General features: G+C 31.1%; 3 protein-coding genes across 4 annotated transcripts; all 3 read left to right on the top strand.

Moving 5' to 3' along the window:
* The first annotated feature begins 4,283 nt into the window (after positions 1–4,283).
* LOC110656912 (histone H2AX) lies at positions 4,284–5,513 on the top strand. The gene is made up of 2 exons (XM_021813900.2): positions 4,284–4,774; positions 5,169–5,513. Exons 1-2 carry the CDS (start codon positions 4,574–4,576, stop codon positions 5,388–5,390), a joined length of 423 nt encoding a protein of 140 aa, XP_021669592.1. The 5' UTR covers positions 4,284–4,573; the 3' UTR covers positions 5,391–5,513.
* Positions 5,514–5,690: 177 nt separating this feature from the next.
* LOC110656911 (uncharacterized) lies at positions 5,691–9,104 on the top strand. 2 transcript variants are annotated; one of them, XM_021813898.2, is made up of 6 exons: positions 5,696–6,934; positions 7,262–7,348; positions 7,605–7,751; positions 8,435–8,461; positions 8,592–8,687; positions 8,795–9,104. In XM_021813898.2, the coding sequence occupies exons 1-6, from the start codon at positions 6,491–6,493 to the stop codon at positions 8,993–8,995; spliced, it is 1,002 nt and encodes a 333-aa protein (XP_021669590.2). In that variant the 5' UTR covers positions 5,696–6,490; the 3' UTR covers positions 8,996–9,104. The 2 variants fall into 2 exon arrangements, with proteins under 2 accessions (XP_021669591.2, XP_021669590.2); XM_021813899.2 differs by lacking the exon at positions 8,435–8,461 and having other exon boundaries at positions 5,691–6,934.
* Positions 9,105–10,624: 1,520 nt separating this feature from the next.
* LOC110656910 (probable protein S-acyltransferase 17) lies at positions 10,625–15,206 on the top strand. The gene is made up of 11 exons (XM_021813896.2): positions 10,625–10,885; positions 11,008–11,101; positions 11,837–11,931; positions 12,037–12,204; positions 12,281–12,353; positions 12,461–12,513; positions 12,662–12,753; positions 12,832–12,884; positions 12,978–13,103; positions 14,568–14,842; positions 14,941–15,206. Exons 1-10 carry the CDS (start codon positions 10,737–10,739, stop codon positions 14,838–14,840), a joined length of 1,176 nt encoding a protein of 391 aa, XP_021669588.2. The 5' UTR covers positions 10,625–10,736; the 3' UTR covers positions 14,841–14,842; positions 14,941–15,206.
* Positions 15,207–15,836: the final 630 nt, after the last annotated feature.

Raw genomic sequence — 15,836 nt, 5'->3', positions numbered from 1 at the left:
CTTTCTTCCAACCAAATAAGGTCTAAGTCAATTAATATATATAAAGCATAAAGTTTTCCTTGGTGCTACCACGAATGGTATTTTAAGAAAATACTTTATTATGTAGATATATTTTTTATTAATTTTATCACGTGACATTTATCATATAAAAATTATTATATTTTATTATTATAGTAATTATTCTAATAAATAGTTATTATTATTTAATTATTATAAATATTTAAAAAGCTTAATTTAATTAAAGATAGAAAAAATTAAGAATTAATTAATCTAATTCATTAATTATACTCAATAAATATAAATGCTAATTTTATATATGTTCCATGTTCATTTGAGGTGGTTTAGATTTTTGTAAAATAAATTCGGGAGTATATAGGATTTTAAATCAATTACATTTATGTCAAATAATAATTTTTAATTAAATTTATTGATAATAATTTTTTATATACTCCTAAACACTTGTGATATATAATTATTATATAATTTAATTTTCTAAATACAATTATTAATTCATTTAATCTTTCAAATTTAACTAGGAAAAGTATTAATTACTAAATATTTAAATAATATAAAAATACTAATTACTAAATATAATTATCATTCACTATGAAGTTTTCTAATTTTTAATTTAAAAAACTTAAAATCAAGACCCATATTTATTTTAAAGGAAAATCAAAACCGTTTAATCAAATATTTTTAAATGCGTTTGCTACTATTAAATTTAATATTTAATTTTTATGATTTACCAATAGAATATGTTTAATTTTAAAATTTAACGAATATTATCGTGACTCTCTAATTATTATCATACCTAAAAGTTTAATGATTAAATTTTCTTTTAAATATGTCTAATAATTAAATTGTCATATCTATTAGTTTTTAATTTCTTTTTAAAAAAGAGAAAAGTTAACATTGATTTTTTTTGTATTTCCTAAATAATTATAATATATAATTACTAAATATAATTATCACATATTATTATGTTTCCTAATTTTTAATTGTAAAAAGTCAATGACAGTAAAATTAAGACATATATTTACTTTGAAGGAAAAATAATACTTAAAAGTTTTTTGCTTTCCCTTATGTATATTAAATAAATATTAATTTACTTTAATAATATTTTATTTTTATTATTTTTTAAAATAATAATAATAATAATAATTATTATTATTATTAACAAAAAACAACTTATGGGCATTAAAAAAAAACTTATGACCATTAAGATTACTGATTTGAGAGTAACTACTAACTTATTTGATCAAAATTTATTGCTAACATTTTAAAATCTTAATATTTTAAAGAAACATTGAAGTCCTTTTATTAATTTTTTATTATTTTAAAATTATTATTATTATTATTATTATTATTATTAAAGAATAATTTATGAGCATTAAAAAAATTTATGGCATTAAAATTACTAATTTGAGAGCAAATGTCAATTTATTTGATCAAAACTTATTGTTAACGTTTTAAGATCTTAATATTTTAAATGATAACATTAAAATTCTTTTAATATTTTGCTACTTTCTATTAATATCAGAAGCTATTTCCATTCCACCTCTTTACTTACAACCTTCTAAACTTTTTATTTTCATTTAATAGCATTCTTGTTTCTTTTCTCATATTATTTATAATGAAAATAGCCATTAAAAAATGAAAAATTACATGAATAAGAAATATAAACAATTTGAGCTGTGAACCAAACAATTACTTGATAACTTTTAGAGTGTATTTGGTATTACTATTTAAATTATTATTGAAAAAATTATATTTTTTAAATATATTAATTAGAGAGAATTAAAAAATAATTAAAAATTAAATTTAATTAATTTTAATTATAAAAATATTAAAATAATAAAATAAAATTTTTAATAATATTTAAAATTATATTAAAAAAATAATTTTATACCCTAAAATTCAATGTTAAACAAGCTTTAATCTGAGGTCACTATCTATGAACATCACAGTCAGTTCGATAGGCTTTTGGGGCACTTCGCTAATCTTATGGTCAACAACTAGGTACAGTTTTTGGATTGTTTTGGGTTGGCCCTTTTCCCGTTCAAGTGAACAAAACATCACCTCTTCTCTCTCCATCTCCAACTCTAGGGCAAGCTGCCCTTTATCCCTTGTGCATGGTACAAAATTCAACAACCCATCTTCCTTTTTTCATATTTTGCCTTTAACCTCTTTTGTCTTTTTTATGCATTTTGGTTCTCTCTCATAAGTCCCACCTTCCCCATCTTTTATTGCCTGCCACTCTCCATATTCTCACAGCCCCACAAGCAAGAGGAAATGAGTCATTGGGTTTTTGTGGGCTTGGTCTTATTTTGTTCTCATTTGGGTAAAAATTTATGGTAAAAGGAAACCTTGACCCATTCTAATTCAATTATTATTTTTGTTTTTTTTTTTTAATAATAGCATAAGGAGAATTCTACTATCAATACAATTTTTAAAGGGTTTGACTCCCATTTTTAGATAAGTTCTATACTTATAATTAATGTTAAATTTATGCCATGTAATTAATTAAAACTGTCTTATTGCAAGCTTATGTTTGTCTTGAATGTTTTGAAAATTTCATTGAATCTATTTTCCAATAAAAAGAATCCTAAACTACATGATTAGCAATGATAATCATTGCCTTAATTTTAGAGTGATTTGATATACACCAAAACAATATTTCTATTTGATGTGTCTAAAAATTTTCAGTAGAAGCAAGTTCATGAGAGTTGTGAAAGATAAATTATTGTCTTAAATCAAGAGATACTTATCTTATTAATCTAAAATCTTATGGAGCAAAAGTTTGTAGAAAATAGGCATTCAATAGGATTAAGAACATGTTTGGTATTACTGTTAAAACTGTTGTTAAAAAAAATATATTTTTAAATATATTAATTATATAATATTAAAAAATAATTTAAAATTAAATTTGATAAATTTTAATTATAAAAAAATTAAAATGATAAAATATTTTTTTTAAATAGTTTTATTTTAACAATATTTAAAATAATATTTTTTATTTTTATTTTTTTAAATAGTATCAATCCTTAAAATATGATGTCAAACAATTACTAAGAAGAAATGATGGGAATGTGGCCACCAACTGCGTCAGTCTCTTCATTCAGGGCCTGTTTGGATTAACTGTTGAATACAACTGATAACTGTGATAGTATTTGATATATATTCTTTGTTGGTGATAGTGATGATAAACATTTTATATTAAGTGTTTGGTAAAATTATATTTAGCTGTTGCTGTTAATATGTGAAATGACTAATAAGGGTATATATCATATAATTTATTTTATTATTTTAATAAATATAAAATTATAAATTTATTACATTATATTATTTATTTTATTATTAAATTAAATATATAATTATTAAATTAATATATTATATTATTTAAATAAATATATAATTATTAATCTTTTATATTATATCATTTATTTTATTATTGAAATAAGAAAATAATTATTTTTTAAGATAATTAAATAATTTTAAAAATATAGATAAAATAATAAAATAATTATTATTGTTAATAGAAAAATTTATAAATAATTTTAAGTTATTGGATATAAATAAATATTTTATATTTTATGTTATTAATAAAAAATATTTTAACAAAGTTGAAATATATTAATTAAAATATTAAAATTATAAATAAAAAAATAAAAATATTAATAATATTAATTTTAAAGTTAAATAAAAAAAGATAATATGATCAAAATAAAAAATAAAATCGATCATTTATCACCGATGAGAAATAAATTTCTAAAAATAGAGCTGATACAAACTGCAGCTGATGGGTATCATATCAGTTGTCCATCAGCTATCAGCTCTATTTATTTAAACTTGTCAAACACCACAATTTACCTATTTAATTGTCTATCAACTACCAGCTACACCCAATAGGTAAACCAAACACCCCCTAATACAATGCAACTAAACGCGTAGGGGACCAATTATTAATGCCATTTACAACTTATTATAGGCCAAAAAGCAAATCCATCTTACCCATTTTCAAATACAAGTTGGCAAAGCCAATGAAATGATTTTATTTTTTTAAAGAAATACATAATAAAATGAAATTCTCCTTATATTTGATGTGATGGGAATAGTTGTATTCAGTCCTCGACGACAACAACAGAATAGACAAGGCCCACTTGCCATTGGTGAAGGCTTTGTACAATTTCAATTCAGTCCTCAAAATAATGGGTTGCTGAAACTTGGGCTTATGTTTTTTTAATTTTTTAAAACCAAACGTAAGTTAAGCTTAAGCCCATCCATTTCATACGACGCCGTTTTTTATCCATCACACAGTCGCGAAGCAGAAGCGCGAAAGCGAAGCAAAAGAAAAGCACAAAATTTCCCGCCGGGAACCTAATTCGAGTGCCACGTTTGCAATCCTTGGGAAGCCGAATCCACCAATCAGATCAACCCTATACTTCCTATATATACCCAAACTCTTCCATTCTTCAAAATAGTGGTGCGTCTCTCATCTTCTCTGCTACGCTTTCACTGTGTGCGAAACAAAAATTAGGGTTTGCGTTTGGTTATAATTTTGAGATTAGTGAAAATGAGTTCTACTGGGGGATCAACGAAGGGAGGGAGAGGAAAGCCTAAGGCGTCAAAGTCTGTGTCGCGCTCGCAGAAGGCTGGGTTGCAGTTCCCTGTAGGGAGGATCGCTAGGTTTCTAAAGGCCGGAAAGTATGCTGAGCGTGTTGGTGCTGGGGCTCCCGTCTACCTCTCTGCTGTCCTCGAGTACCTTGCTGCTGAGGTAATTTTGCGGCTTTTGATTCCATTGTTCTTATGCGTCTTGTTCTTCGTTTGTTTTGGTTAGATCAAGGGTTTTTTCCCCCCAGTTTTTGTTATTGATCTGATGTTCTCCCTTGATTTGGGGGGTTTTGTTTAATTGGTTAGATTTGGATTTAATGGAGGCATGCAAGGTTGAATGTTTGGTGTCCTTCGTGGGTGCCATTGTTGTTTTATGTCAATTAGTCACGTATTCGTCTCTCTTTTTATTTTTTATGGGAAAGCTGGTTCATTTATCAGCCTTTTTTTGGTTTTTGTGCAGATGTTGTCGTTTCTTGCTTGTTGATTATTTCTCTATTGAGATGTTGCTAGGGTTTACTAGATTAGTGTTTGTTTTACTTATGGAGGATTAATTTTAGGTATTGGAGCTTGCTGGGAATGCAGCGAGAGATAACAAAAAGAACCGCATTGTGCCGAGGCACATTCAGCTTGCAGTAAGGAACGATGAGGAGCTGAGCAAGCTTCTAGGCTCTGTAACCATTGCCAATGGTGGTGTACTGCCTAACATTCATCAGACTCTTCTTCCCAAGAAGATTGGCAAGGGCAAAGGTGATATTGGATCTGCTTCTCAGGAGTTCTAGGCCTTTTCCTTGGTCTCGGATTGTTTTGCTTATGGATTCTACAGTTGTAAAATATTCTTTTTTGGTTTTTCTACTTGGAATACAGTGGTATCTTTTTGAGTAAAGAGGATTTTGATTATTCTATGGTTCTCTTAATTATGTTCTTTTTTTAATTCATTTTATTTTGATAGACTAGTGGGAAACAGATTGGATTTGGAATGGGGGTTCACTTGGTTAGTAAACTTAAATGGTGGGTTTCTAGGCTGTTCTGTTTTTTGGTCATTGAAGATTTTTTGTTCTTGTTAAATTGGGTAGGGTATTGCATACCCTCTTAAGGGATCAAGTATATTATCAGCTCAGTCCATATACGATTGGAATAATCCAAATGAGTTTTAGATGTTGAAAGGAATTGGGTAACAGGTAGAGGTTTTTGGAAAAGGAAATTTGGTTTGCCTTAATTCTCAACTAGGCCCTCTGCCTTCGCCATCTGGTAAAGAGAAATGTATAGATTTTCCAATTGATAATTTAATCAACCAATTGACTTCGGGGCGATAAATCTTTACCGTTGAAGTCCAGTTGATCCAATGCAAGTCCATTTTTGGGTACCTGCTCGCTATCAAAATATTGCAAGTACAGCAAGTAAATGATAATACCTCTCTTCTGAAAAAAAAAATGATAATACCTCTCTGTAGGAATAAGAGACAGAAACTTGTTTTGGCTGTGCCAGGGCCACGGAGGCCAAAGGCTTGCCTTGCGATTAGAGCTCTCTGTTCACTCTTCTGCATAGCAAGACGACGTTGTACAGCATAATTGGCTTCCTGCAGTTTCGCTGGAGGTAGAATCCCTCAGCGGGAGGCTGTAGTTGGAGCTCAGAAGCCAAGTTTATTCTTTTTCTAGAAAAATGCAGTCATGCTCACGCATGCGATGCATTTGAGGGAAATAAACGACGGCGTTTTTGCGTTGTAGTTTAGCTATTAAATTGTCCTTGACTATTTTGCGGTTAATATTCTGTTTGTGTGGTAGACGATTCAGGACCAAAAAACTGGCATTCTTAAGCACCAGAAAATCACCTTTAAGAATCGTATCGCTAGTCAAATTCGGCTTTTTGGGTTTTCCTTTTGATGGGCACAGTGATCTATTACACGGGCTTATTTTCTCCTCTGAGAACAAGATTCTGCTCTTTTAGGATTGTTTCTTCATCTTCGTCAGTGGGTGTATCGAGACAGCAAGCGTTGGAGCAAGTGGACAAGGAGCTTGCCAAGGGAGATGAAAGAGCAGCACTCTCTCTTGTCAAGGATTTGCAGGGAAAGCCAGGTGGCCTTCGATGTTTCGGAGCTGCAAGGCAGGTACCCCAAAGGCTTTACTCATTGGATGAACTGAAGCTGAATGGAATAGAAACAGCTTCTCTTTTGTCCCCTGTGGATGCAACAATCGGTTCTATTGAAAGAAGCCTGCAAATTGCTGCTGCTTTTGGTGGGATTGCTGCTTGGAATGCTTTTAGGTTTAGCCCACAACAGCTATTTTATTTTTCTCTGGGATTGTTGTTTTTATGGACATTAGACGCGGTAAGTTTCTTATGCTTAACTAGGACTGTCTCTAGGCTTATAAGGGATTCTTGTTAATATGGATTTTGCTTATAATCAAATTTTTGTCCTTAATCACGATTTATTGGTTAGCTAGCTATGATCTGTTTTTTTGAATTTTATTGAATGTTCTTGTGCAAGTTTGTGGTTATTTGAAATAATACTAATGAACTTGAAACTTCGAACCTTTATTCTCTAGCCATTAGTACTGCCATCTTTGCTCTAATGCTTATAGTGGACACGAGTTCGTAGATACCTCATCTTCCATGATGTGCATTGTTCTAATATCTCATCTAATGGGTTATCTAGGTCTCTTTTAACGGAGGAGTTGGGAGCTTGGTTCTTGATACTGTTGGTCACACATTTAGTCAGAAGTACCACAACAGGGTTATTCAAGTAAGATCTGTCTTCCTCTCTTTTATCACTTCACATTATATATTTGATGACATTTCTGCTATTCTTATTTCAATTTATGCAACATTTTCAACTCCAGGTCCAATTCTAAATTTCTAGCACATATTCACATTATTTGCTTCTCTATCAGAATTACATATCTTTGTCAAGTTTAAGCATCTTATCTCTTATTAATGGGAGCGATTTCTAGTGCTATGAAGTAAATGTTTTTTATTTTCCATTTTCTTTTTGGCTGTAGCATGAAGCTGGGCATTTCTTGATTGCCTATTTGGTAGGCATTCTTCCTAAGGTTTATACGCTATCTAGTTTGGAAGCTTTACAGAAGGAAGGATCTCTCAATGTTCAAGCAGGAACTGCTTTTGTGGACTTGGAATTTCTTGAAGAAGTAGGTTGTTTTTCCAATCTGAATTTATTCCCAGATATTTCACTCTTCAGTATTTCAATTCTATTCTCTCTGCTGCCATTCTAGTGTTTTCTTTGAATACCTTTAGCTGGGGTGGAGTGGGAAGTGCTGGGTCATTTTCTCCTTGTAGTTTATTGGCTGCTCTTGGCACTTGATGTTGCCTGGTTTTCCTGCAGTTACTACTAACTCTGCAAGGAATTCTGTTTGACTTTTCATTAGAGCTTAAGGCTCAAATATGTTGTTACAAGTGGAGTTTGTTGCTGGTAGCATGATTATGTGTAGCTTTGTAGAACATAGAAATGTTCTACAAAGCTACACATAATCATGCTACCAGCAACTTTGCAAATTACTCTCTTGATTGGAAGAGTGTGTGCTGTCTGATAAAGGAAAAACAAACAAGAACTTAAAAACAAGAAAAGTAAGCCTCAGATATAAACTTAAGGCACTATAATCCACTGAAACTTACCTAGTGCTTTATGCCAATTTCAGTCCATTAGGTAGTAGCTGTATGGATGCTGGAAAGCATTAACTTCAAACTTACCATGTTGATAATTGATGAATATGTATAGTTGTAGCTTTCTGCTGATAAACATTTCAGATTGAAAGCATCTTTTTTAAAGTATTGTCTGTTATACCATTTTGACTCTTAGTTTTGTGCCATATAGGTTAATGCAGGGAAAGTATCTGCTACGGTATGCTATTCAACTTCTTAAGTTCAAATTTTGCTTGTTGGAAGTGAACGTTATCAAACTGAATGTTGCTGTACAAATAAAACCCCTTGGTAGATAGATCAATTCTTATGTCTGGACAATGTTCTGTCAGACTTTGAACAGATTCTCATGCATTGCACTTGCGGGTGTAGCAACTGAGTACCTTCTATATGGATATGCAGAGGGAGGCCTTGCTGATATAAAAAAGGTCTAGACAATTGAGTGCCTTCTTTATGTATTTCATGCCAAGTATGTAGGAATTATGCAAGTATAGAAATTACTGGTTAAAAGTTCTCTTTTGATTATTGCATGCAGTTGGATATGCTGCTCAAGAGCTTAGGCTTTACCCAGAAGAAAGCAGATTCTCAAGTCAGATGGTCTGTCTTGAACACTATCTTAATTTTGCGTCGGCATGATGGAGCCCGAGCTAAACTTGCAGAAGCCATGACCATGGGAAGATCTGTAGGATCATGCATTGCCATCATAGAAGATACTATAGATGATGCAGATATTTAACTGAACTGGGCCATTGATTGTTCCTAAAAATACAACCCTTTTATATTTTCATTCTTTTTTCTTTCTTAAAAAAATGTCGCACTTATTACTTTTAAAGATATGTTTTCCTTAGGTGGCATTACAAGAATATGTGTGGAGGACTATGAGCTCAAAAGGAAATAATTAAAACTGGATTATGTCAAAAAGCATTAAACAACCCAAACAAGTGATAATAAACAAATAATACAACAAACCCAACATCAATCAGAGTACAACCTAAGACATGAAGAATCCTGGGGCCTCAACTTTGCCACTAGCAGTTTGTTTTAATGATTTTTTTTTTTTTTTCATTTTTACCCTTATTTTCGATGCATTAATTAATTATTAGTATTTTTTTAATAAAAAGGAGTCTATTTAATTATTTTTTTAATTTGTGTAAAAAATCTTTAAAAACACTTAAAATGGGATGGAAGGAATATATATATATATATATATTTTAATTTAACTTTAATTAGAGTTGCATATGAGTATAATGTGGGAATATTTTAATTTGAACTTGTTGATTTTAGTTTTATTTTTATAAATTCTTATTTGGGTTAGCTTTTATAGTCTAAATGTATAACTACATAGTCTCATAAAAGTTTAATGGACTAAGTCCAAACATTATTTTAATGTGTTTTGCATTCTAAGTGTGATTTATCTTATTTGAATTAAAAAATTTATGAGGTTAAAAGTTTAATGGACTAAGCTCAAACATTATTTTATTGCGTTTTGAATTCTAAGTGTGTTCTATAAAGAACCGTGAAAGAAAACAAGACAAATTATAAGTTATTTAATTACAGTAATTTTAATTATAAATTATTTAATTACAGTAATTTTAATTTTATATACATAAATTCAATAATTTAATTCTTTTAATATCATTAAATTAAAATTTGGATGGGCAGCTAAATAGGAAGGATGCCCACGAGCCAAAATTAGACTTGGAAATTTAATTTTTAATACAATCATATCCAATATTTGATTTTTTTTTTTTTAAATTCTCTTTTGACTTGAAATCGGACCGAATATATTGATTCTATACCGATTTAAAATCAATTTTGATCAATCAAATTTTTAATTGAGCTAATTTCGAACCGAATTGTAGCTGAATCTACTAGCCTGGAGGAACCAACATCGGCGCAATTGGGTTATTGGACCACTGAAAATTTATTTAAAAAAAAAAAAAGAGTATAATGGTCTTTGCAAATCTACAAATTAAAATGAAAGCCATTTCTCTTCTATTAAGCAATTTGTTTAGGAACTTAACTAGAAAATAAAATAAAAATTTCTAACTACAAATAGATTATGAATTATTTCTTATTTTAATTTTCAATAATAATTTAGAGAATTTAATTTTTAACTTAAGATTTTCATATTTAATTTTTATATTGAAATAATAACAATAAATGAATTTATAATTATTGTGTTTCTAGGCCTTGCTTAAGTTCATTCACTTTCATTGTTGTTTAAAATTTTTTTATAATAATTAAATAAAGAATTAAATCATTTAAAGAAAGGGAAGATATTAAAATGAGTTTTGAAAAATTATATAAATTCATAATTTGATTTAAATTATATTATTTTTTTTTATATAAAGTTACCACGAACTTTCCTGAATTCAAAGTCAAGCCCCTTCCTGAATTTCCCAACCGCAAGAGCCCATCTCCCAAATTCTCCCTCTATAAAAGTTTTTTCATTCTCGAATCTTTAAAGATAAACGATGGCAGAGCATTGGGTTCTGGCATGCCACGGACTGGCCACACTGCTAGCGTTGGTCTCCTTCCTCTGCGGCCAATGGCCTATCTTCCAGGGCACTCCCATCGAGCGCCTCCACTACTTCCTCACCTTTGGAGCCTACGAATACTTCTTGTAGGCCTTCCCTCTCTCAATTCTCCCTCCTTTCCCTTTTTTCTTTCTGTACAATCACTGTTTGATAGGAGGGCTGATTCCGTTTCACTTCTTTTGATGTTTTATTTGGAGTTTTTCTTCAGGCGTTTTATAGGGACCGTGTTTGGGAGTAAGGGCACGAATTTCATTCTCTCCATTGAGCATTTTTGCTGTGATCGCCCTAACCCTACCTTGCAGGTTTTTCCTTCACAACTCCACTTTTTATCATTAAGTCAATGATAAGGTTTTTGGATTAGATGGTTAATTTTGGGTTCGATGTGTTCAAATGTGACTTTATTGGGTGTTTTGTTGATTGGTGTTGGTGAATTATTGCTGAGTTTTCCTGTTTTTCTGGCAATGTTATTGACTTATTGCCGATGTTTTATGCTGTTTCGATAAAGGGACTGGAAATGTTTCTTTTGTTCTTTATTCTTTGAAATGAATCTGTGCTGCTTAATGTCTTTTTAGCGCAAGTGCAAGTGCAAGTGTAAATTTTTCTGAATCCTTGTTTCAAGCAAGATAAAGGAGAATTGATATCAGATTATCAGTTATTGAGGATTTTTTTTGGCTTTACTTTTTATATTTGGCTGTAGTTGAAAATCTTATGCTTTTGTAAATTGCATAAGAGTAAGAGATTGCTTAAGAGAGAGAGAGAGAGAGAGAGAGAGAGCCCAGGAAATATAGAAACAAATGACAAGGGGAAGGTTGTGGAGTTATACTTAAATTTTAAAGTATACAAGCTAGAAAGATAATATTTGTAGGTTTTACACTTAGTATGGTTGTCAAGTTGAAAAATGATTCTGTATTTTTCTCCTACATTAGTTGTTAAGGAAAATACAGAGCTTCATTCCTTTAAACTGCTCTGTTAGTCACTGCCCCTTCTTATATTGTAGAGAATCTATCTAGCACTTAGACTTCTATATTTGATTTCAGGTTTTGTATTTGGCAATTATTGGAGGAACTTATTACTTCATTGTAACTTCATCTTTTACCTATATTCCTGGGTATTATTTAAGTGAAATCCACAGGTATGTAACTATGTACCAAATCATGGACATTAAACATATGCTGCAAAAGAATTATTTTTGTGCGAATGAATCCTTAATTTGATTGAATATTCTATGTTCTTGCAGGTACACAAGCTTTTTGGCAGTTGCTGTTGGTGTTCTACTCTTTCTATTGACTAGCTTTTCTGATCCGGGAACTGTGAATGTTGATAATGTCTCAGAATATCTCTCTGCCTATCCATATGACAATATCATATACGCAGAGAAAGAATGTTCTACTTGTAAAATTCCCAAGTGAGTTCTTTGATTTTGTTTTTAAGTAATTCTTTTAATTTCATCTTTTAAGGGGAGCTTTTCCACCTTGATGTAGACCTGCTCGGTCCAAGCACTGCAGCATATGTGATCGCTGTGTTGCGCGGTTTGACCATCATTGTGGATGGATGGTATGTATTCTATTTCTCTTTTTTGTTTTACAATTAGTTAGTCTGTTGACTCTGTTGTATTTCTGAATCAAATCTTTCTTTTTCCCTTTGAGCTTTTTTAATTGCAGAATAATTGTATAGGGGAGAGAAATACCAGATACTTCTTAGCTTTTTTGTTATGGTGAGTTCACATGATTGGTTAGCAGGCTTTATCAATATTTTCTCCTTCACAACTTTGTTTGATATCGACTGCAATGAGTTGCTTTATTTTGCTTCTTTTTCTTCATTATTAATACGTTTTACTTTAAATACTTTGTTACCGTTTGCAGGCATTTCCTTCTTTGTGTATATGGAACAATCGCACTAGGTTTGGTTCTTGCAGGGCGGTTGAAAGAATTAAGGGTCATATATATTCTGACAGGTAAAATCAACTTGCAGTTAAGAACTAGTTGGCAGTATTTTTTGTGAAAGTAATGGCATGCCTGTTCATTATTTGCAGTTTACTATGGCATTGAAAATTCATTCCGTAGTTTAGCTCCGCATGTTGTTCAGGTGGGTATAGTGAATGCGACATCATTCTTCTCTGACTTTTTGGTTGCATTTTTTCATTTACCCTTTTGATTAATTTTTATTTGGTGCTTACAGTGGCTGTTGGGCTCATATAACACTCAAATACTTCTTATGGTGTTTCTTGCCATAGTTTCTCTCTTATTGGCAGGATTTATCGGATACCATGCCAACCTGTGTCTCATGAACACCACAACAAACGAGGTCTGCTTTTTTTGACTTATGATTTGTCAAACTGATTTTTTTTTTCCTTATGTTTAGTTACAATATACTCTCTCCTTATAGTCTAAAAATGGAAAATCAACTATGCTTTTAAAGAATAAATCAAACACCAATTTCATTTCTGTTTTATGAAGATTGACGATTTGAGAGTTCGCTTTCAAACTGTTTCTGCATTTGTTTTGAAGGATTGAAATAACGAAGGGGATTGGATTTTCAAAAAGTTGTTTCTCTATTTGTCTTCAAGAAATTGTTTCTCCACTTGACAGCACTTTGTCATGTATTGCGTGCTGTTGGAACTTTAAGTGATGAAAGGGAATTTGGTGATGCGTTTTGCTTTACCATTTTCTCTTCCTTATTATTATTATTATTATTATTATTATTGGTTCTGATGTTATAGAGCTGCTATGCTGGTTTGATTTTTCATATAGCTTTGCGAAATATTTGTGGTTGCTTGCTTTTTGTCCATAGCCAGTTGGTCTCTTTTTTCTCAAGGCTTGGTTAAGAACCCAGCTGCAAAGAAAATAAAAAGGGAAAAAAGAAATAAGGTTATTAAGCAATGTCTTTTATTTGGCATTGTGGCACAACCATTTTGCAGTGTTGTTAAAAGTGCTAGGCTCCCTTAAGGCGAGAAGGTCTTCCATTGTTGAGGCGCTAAGCGCTTGGCTAGGAGCTTGTCTGAGCAAAGTGAGGCGCTAATTTATTCTAAAATAATAAATAATTAAATATACAATGTAAAAAAATCTTACATATTATACAATCAATGAATTGCTCGCCTTTTTCTCGTCTAGGGGCTCCTGGTGACTCTTCGCTTGGGCACCTAGTTGAAGGCACCTTGCCTAGAGGCTTCCTAGGCAAGGTGTCTAGATTTCGCGTTGCCTGGGCGCCTCTTGACAACACTGCCATTTTGGCTGTGGCAATAGGGATCCCTAAAACTAATGTTCGGATTTGGACTATCATTTATGGTGCTCTTTTATTGATTAAAATTTGCCTACCCCTTGAAGGTTATGCATTCTTAGGTAATTTCCCTTGCACTGCTCCTAGAAGTTCTTATGATGAGCTGTTTTCTGTGTTTATATGATGGCATTAATTAGTTTACTATTGCACTATTTAAATTATTTGTAGTGTTTCACAAGAATCGTTTAGAACAGAGAAAGCGAATCCATACAGCTGACCTCAAATTTTTATGATAAAGGCTTAGTTGAGTTGAGTTGAGTTTTAGTGTTTCACAAGCAATTAAGGCCATAACTCTGGACTAGTGTGTGGGTAGGTGGACCAAATTATTACCTTCATTTTAATCTATATTTTTGGGTAGGTTCACTTTATTGCTACACTTTTTTTTTTTTTGGGTTGGTTTTTTGTTTGGGGGGGGGGGCGGCGCGGCAGGGGGGAGGAGAGGAGAGGTTTCTTTGAAACTAACATCATTTTTTTTTTGGTCGGAAATTATAGACCTTCAAGTGGCAAGAGTACATAAACTGGCAAAGGAAGCTAAGTGAAGCAAGAGCTAGCGCTGCAGCACTTAAAGCAAGCATCAGTGGGATGAGTAGCGAAGCAAAGCGTCCAGCAAGCAAATGTAAAGCCTTTTTCCAAAGATCCCCTCTTGAAGATGTTGAAGTGGTTGGTAAGAGAAACATGTACGATAAAGGATATTTTCACAATCTTTGTGAGATAATCTTTCCGCTCTCAACAAGGCGATCATTTTTGCAAAAAAAGTCTAAGTAGGGGTAAGATAGTTGTAGAAAATGTAATCATTTTGGCAAAAGTATATGTCTGGCTGAGATAGCTCTAATCAGGTATTCATTGGGCTTCTCCATGGTTTCAGTCTTTCTTCAGCATATGGTTGGTCGGTGCCTCAAAGGAAATCGTTGATAGATTGTTCTGGAGCTGGAGCGCCTCATATTTCATTGTGTGTGCAGGCTCATATAAGGTAAGATAAGAGTTTGCTATGTTGGTGAAATTTGGTGGTTACTTTATCAGATGGACAATATATAATTTTTGTAAGAACAACATTTTAAGAGTACATAAATTTTCTCGTCATAAAATATATCTTGAGTGAATTTCCCTTGCGCTAGGAGCAAGTTGAATCAATTATTGATGTTTTATGTTGGAATTATTGGTGTGAAAGTGAGTATAGATGATACATTAAAAGCAGCTAAGATCGTGTTTGATTTGGCTCATAAAATAGTCAAATATACTTGTAACTATAAAAAGTTACGAGTATATTTGACTTATAAGTTAAAAAACTACTTAAAATAAGTTAGTAAGTCATAAAGTAAGGTATCCTTTACTTAATTTACCTTTTGACTATTTAACTTTATTATTTACCTACTTATTTTATAACCGAATAAGTAAAAGATTATTATTCGAATAATTTTTGAAAATGTTAACAGAGTTCTCATTTTAACAATTACACTGTTCAATTGCATATCCTTTTTTGTTATTTTATTAATTTAAATTATTTTTAAGTATTTTTTAATTAAACATTTAAATTACTTAAAAGTATTTTTTTTAGTAATTTTGTTAAATAATTATTAATTACATATTTTTAAATTGACTTATAACTTAAAAAATATATTTTAAGTCAAAAGTTAAAAAAAAAAAGTAATTAAATCAAATGCACTGTAAATGCTTATTCTAGGTGTAATGTATCTTAAATATTTTAATATATCTTGTATTTTTTTTTTTCTTTAATGTGTTTTAGAAGCAAATAATATAGTT

Source organism: Hevea brasiliensis, chromosome 5, assembly GCF_030052815.1.
Source record: "Hevea brasiliensis isolate MT/VB/25A 57/8 chromosome 5, ASM3005281v1, whole genome shotgun sequence".
Lineage (NCBI taxonomy): Eukaryota > Viridiplantae > Streptophyta > Magnoliopsida > Malpighiales > Euphorbiaceae > Hevea > Hevea brasiliensis.
The sequence above is the reverse complement of the archived record's forward strand: the minus strand, read 5'-3'. Positions and strand labels throughout refer to the sequence as shown.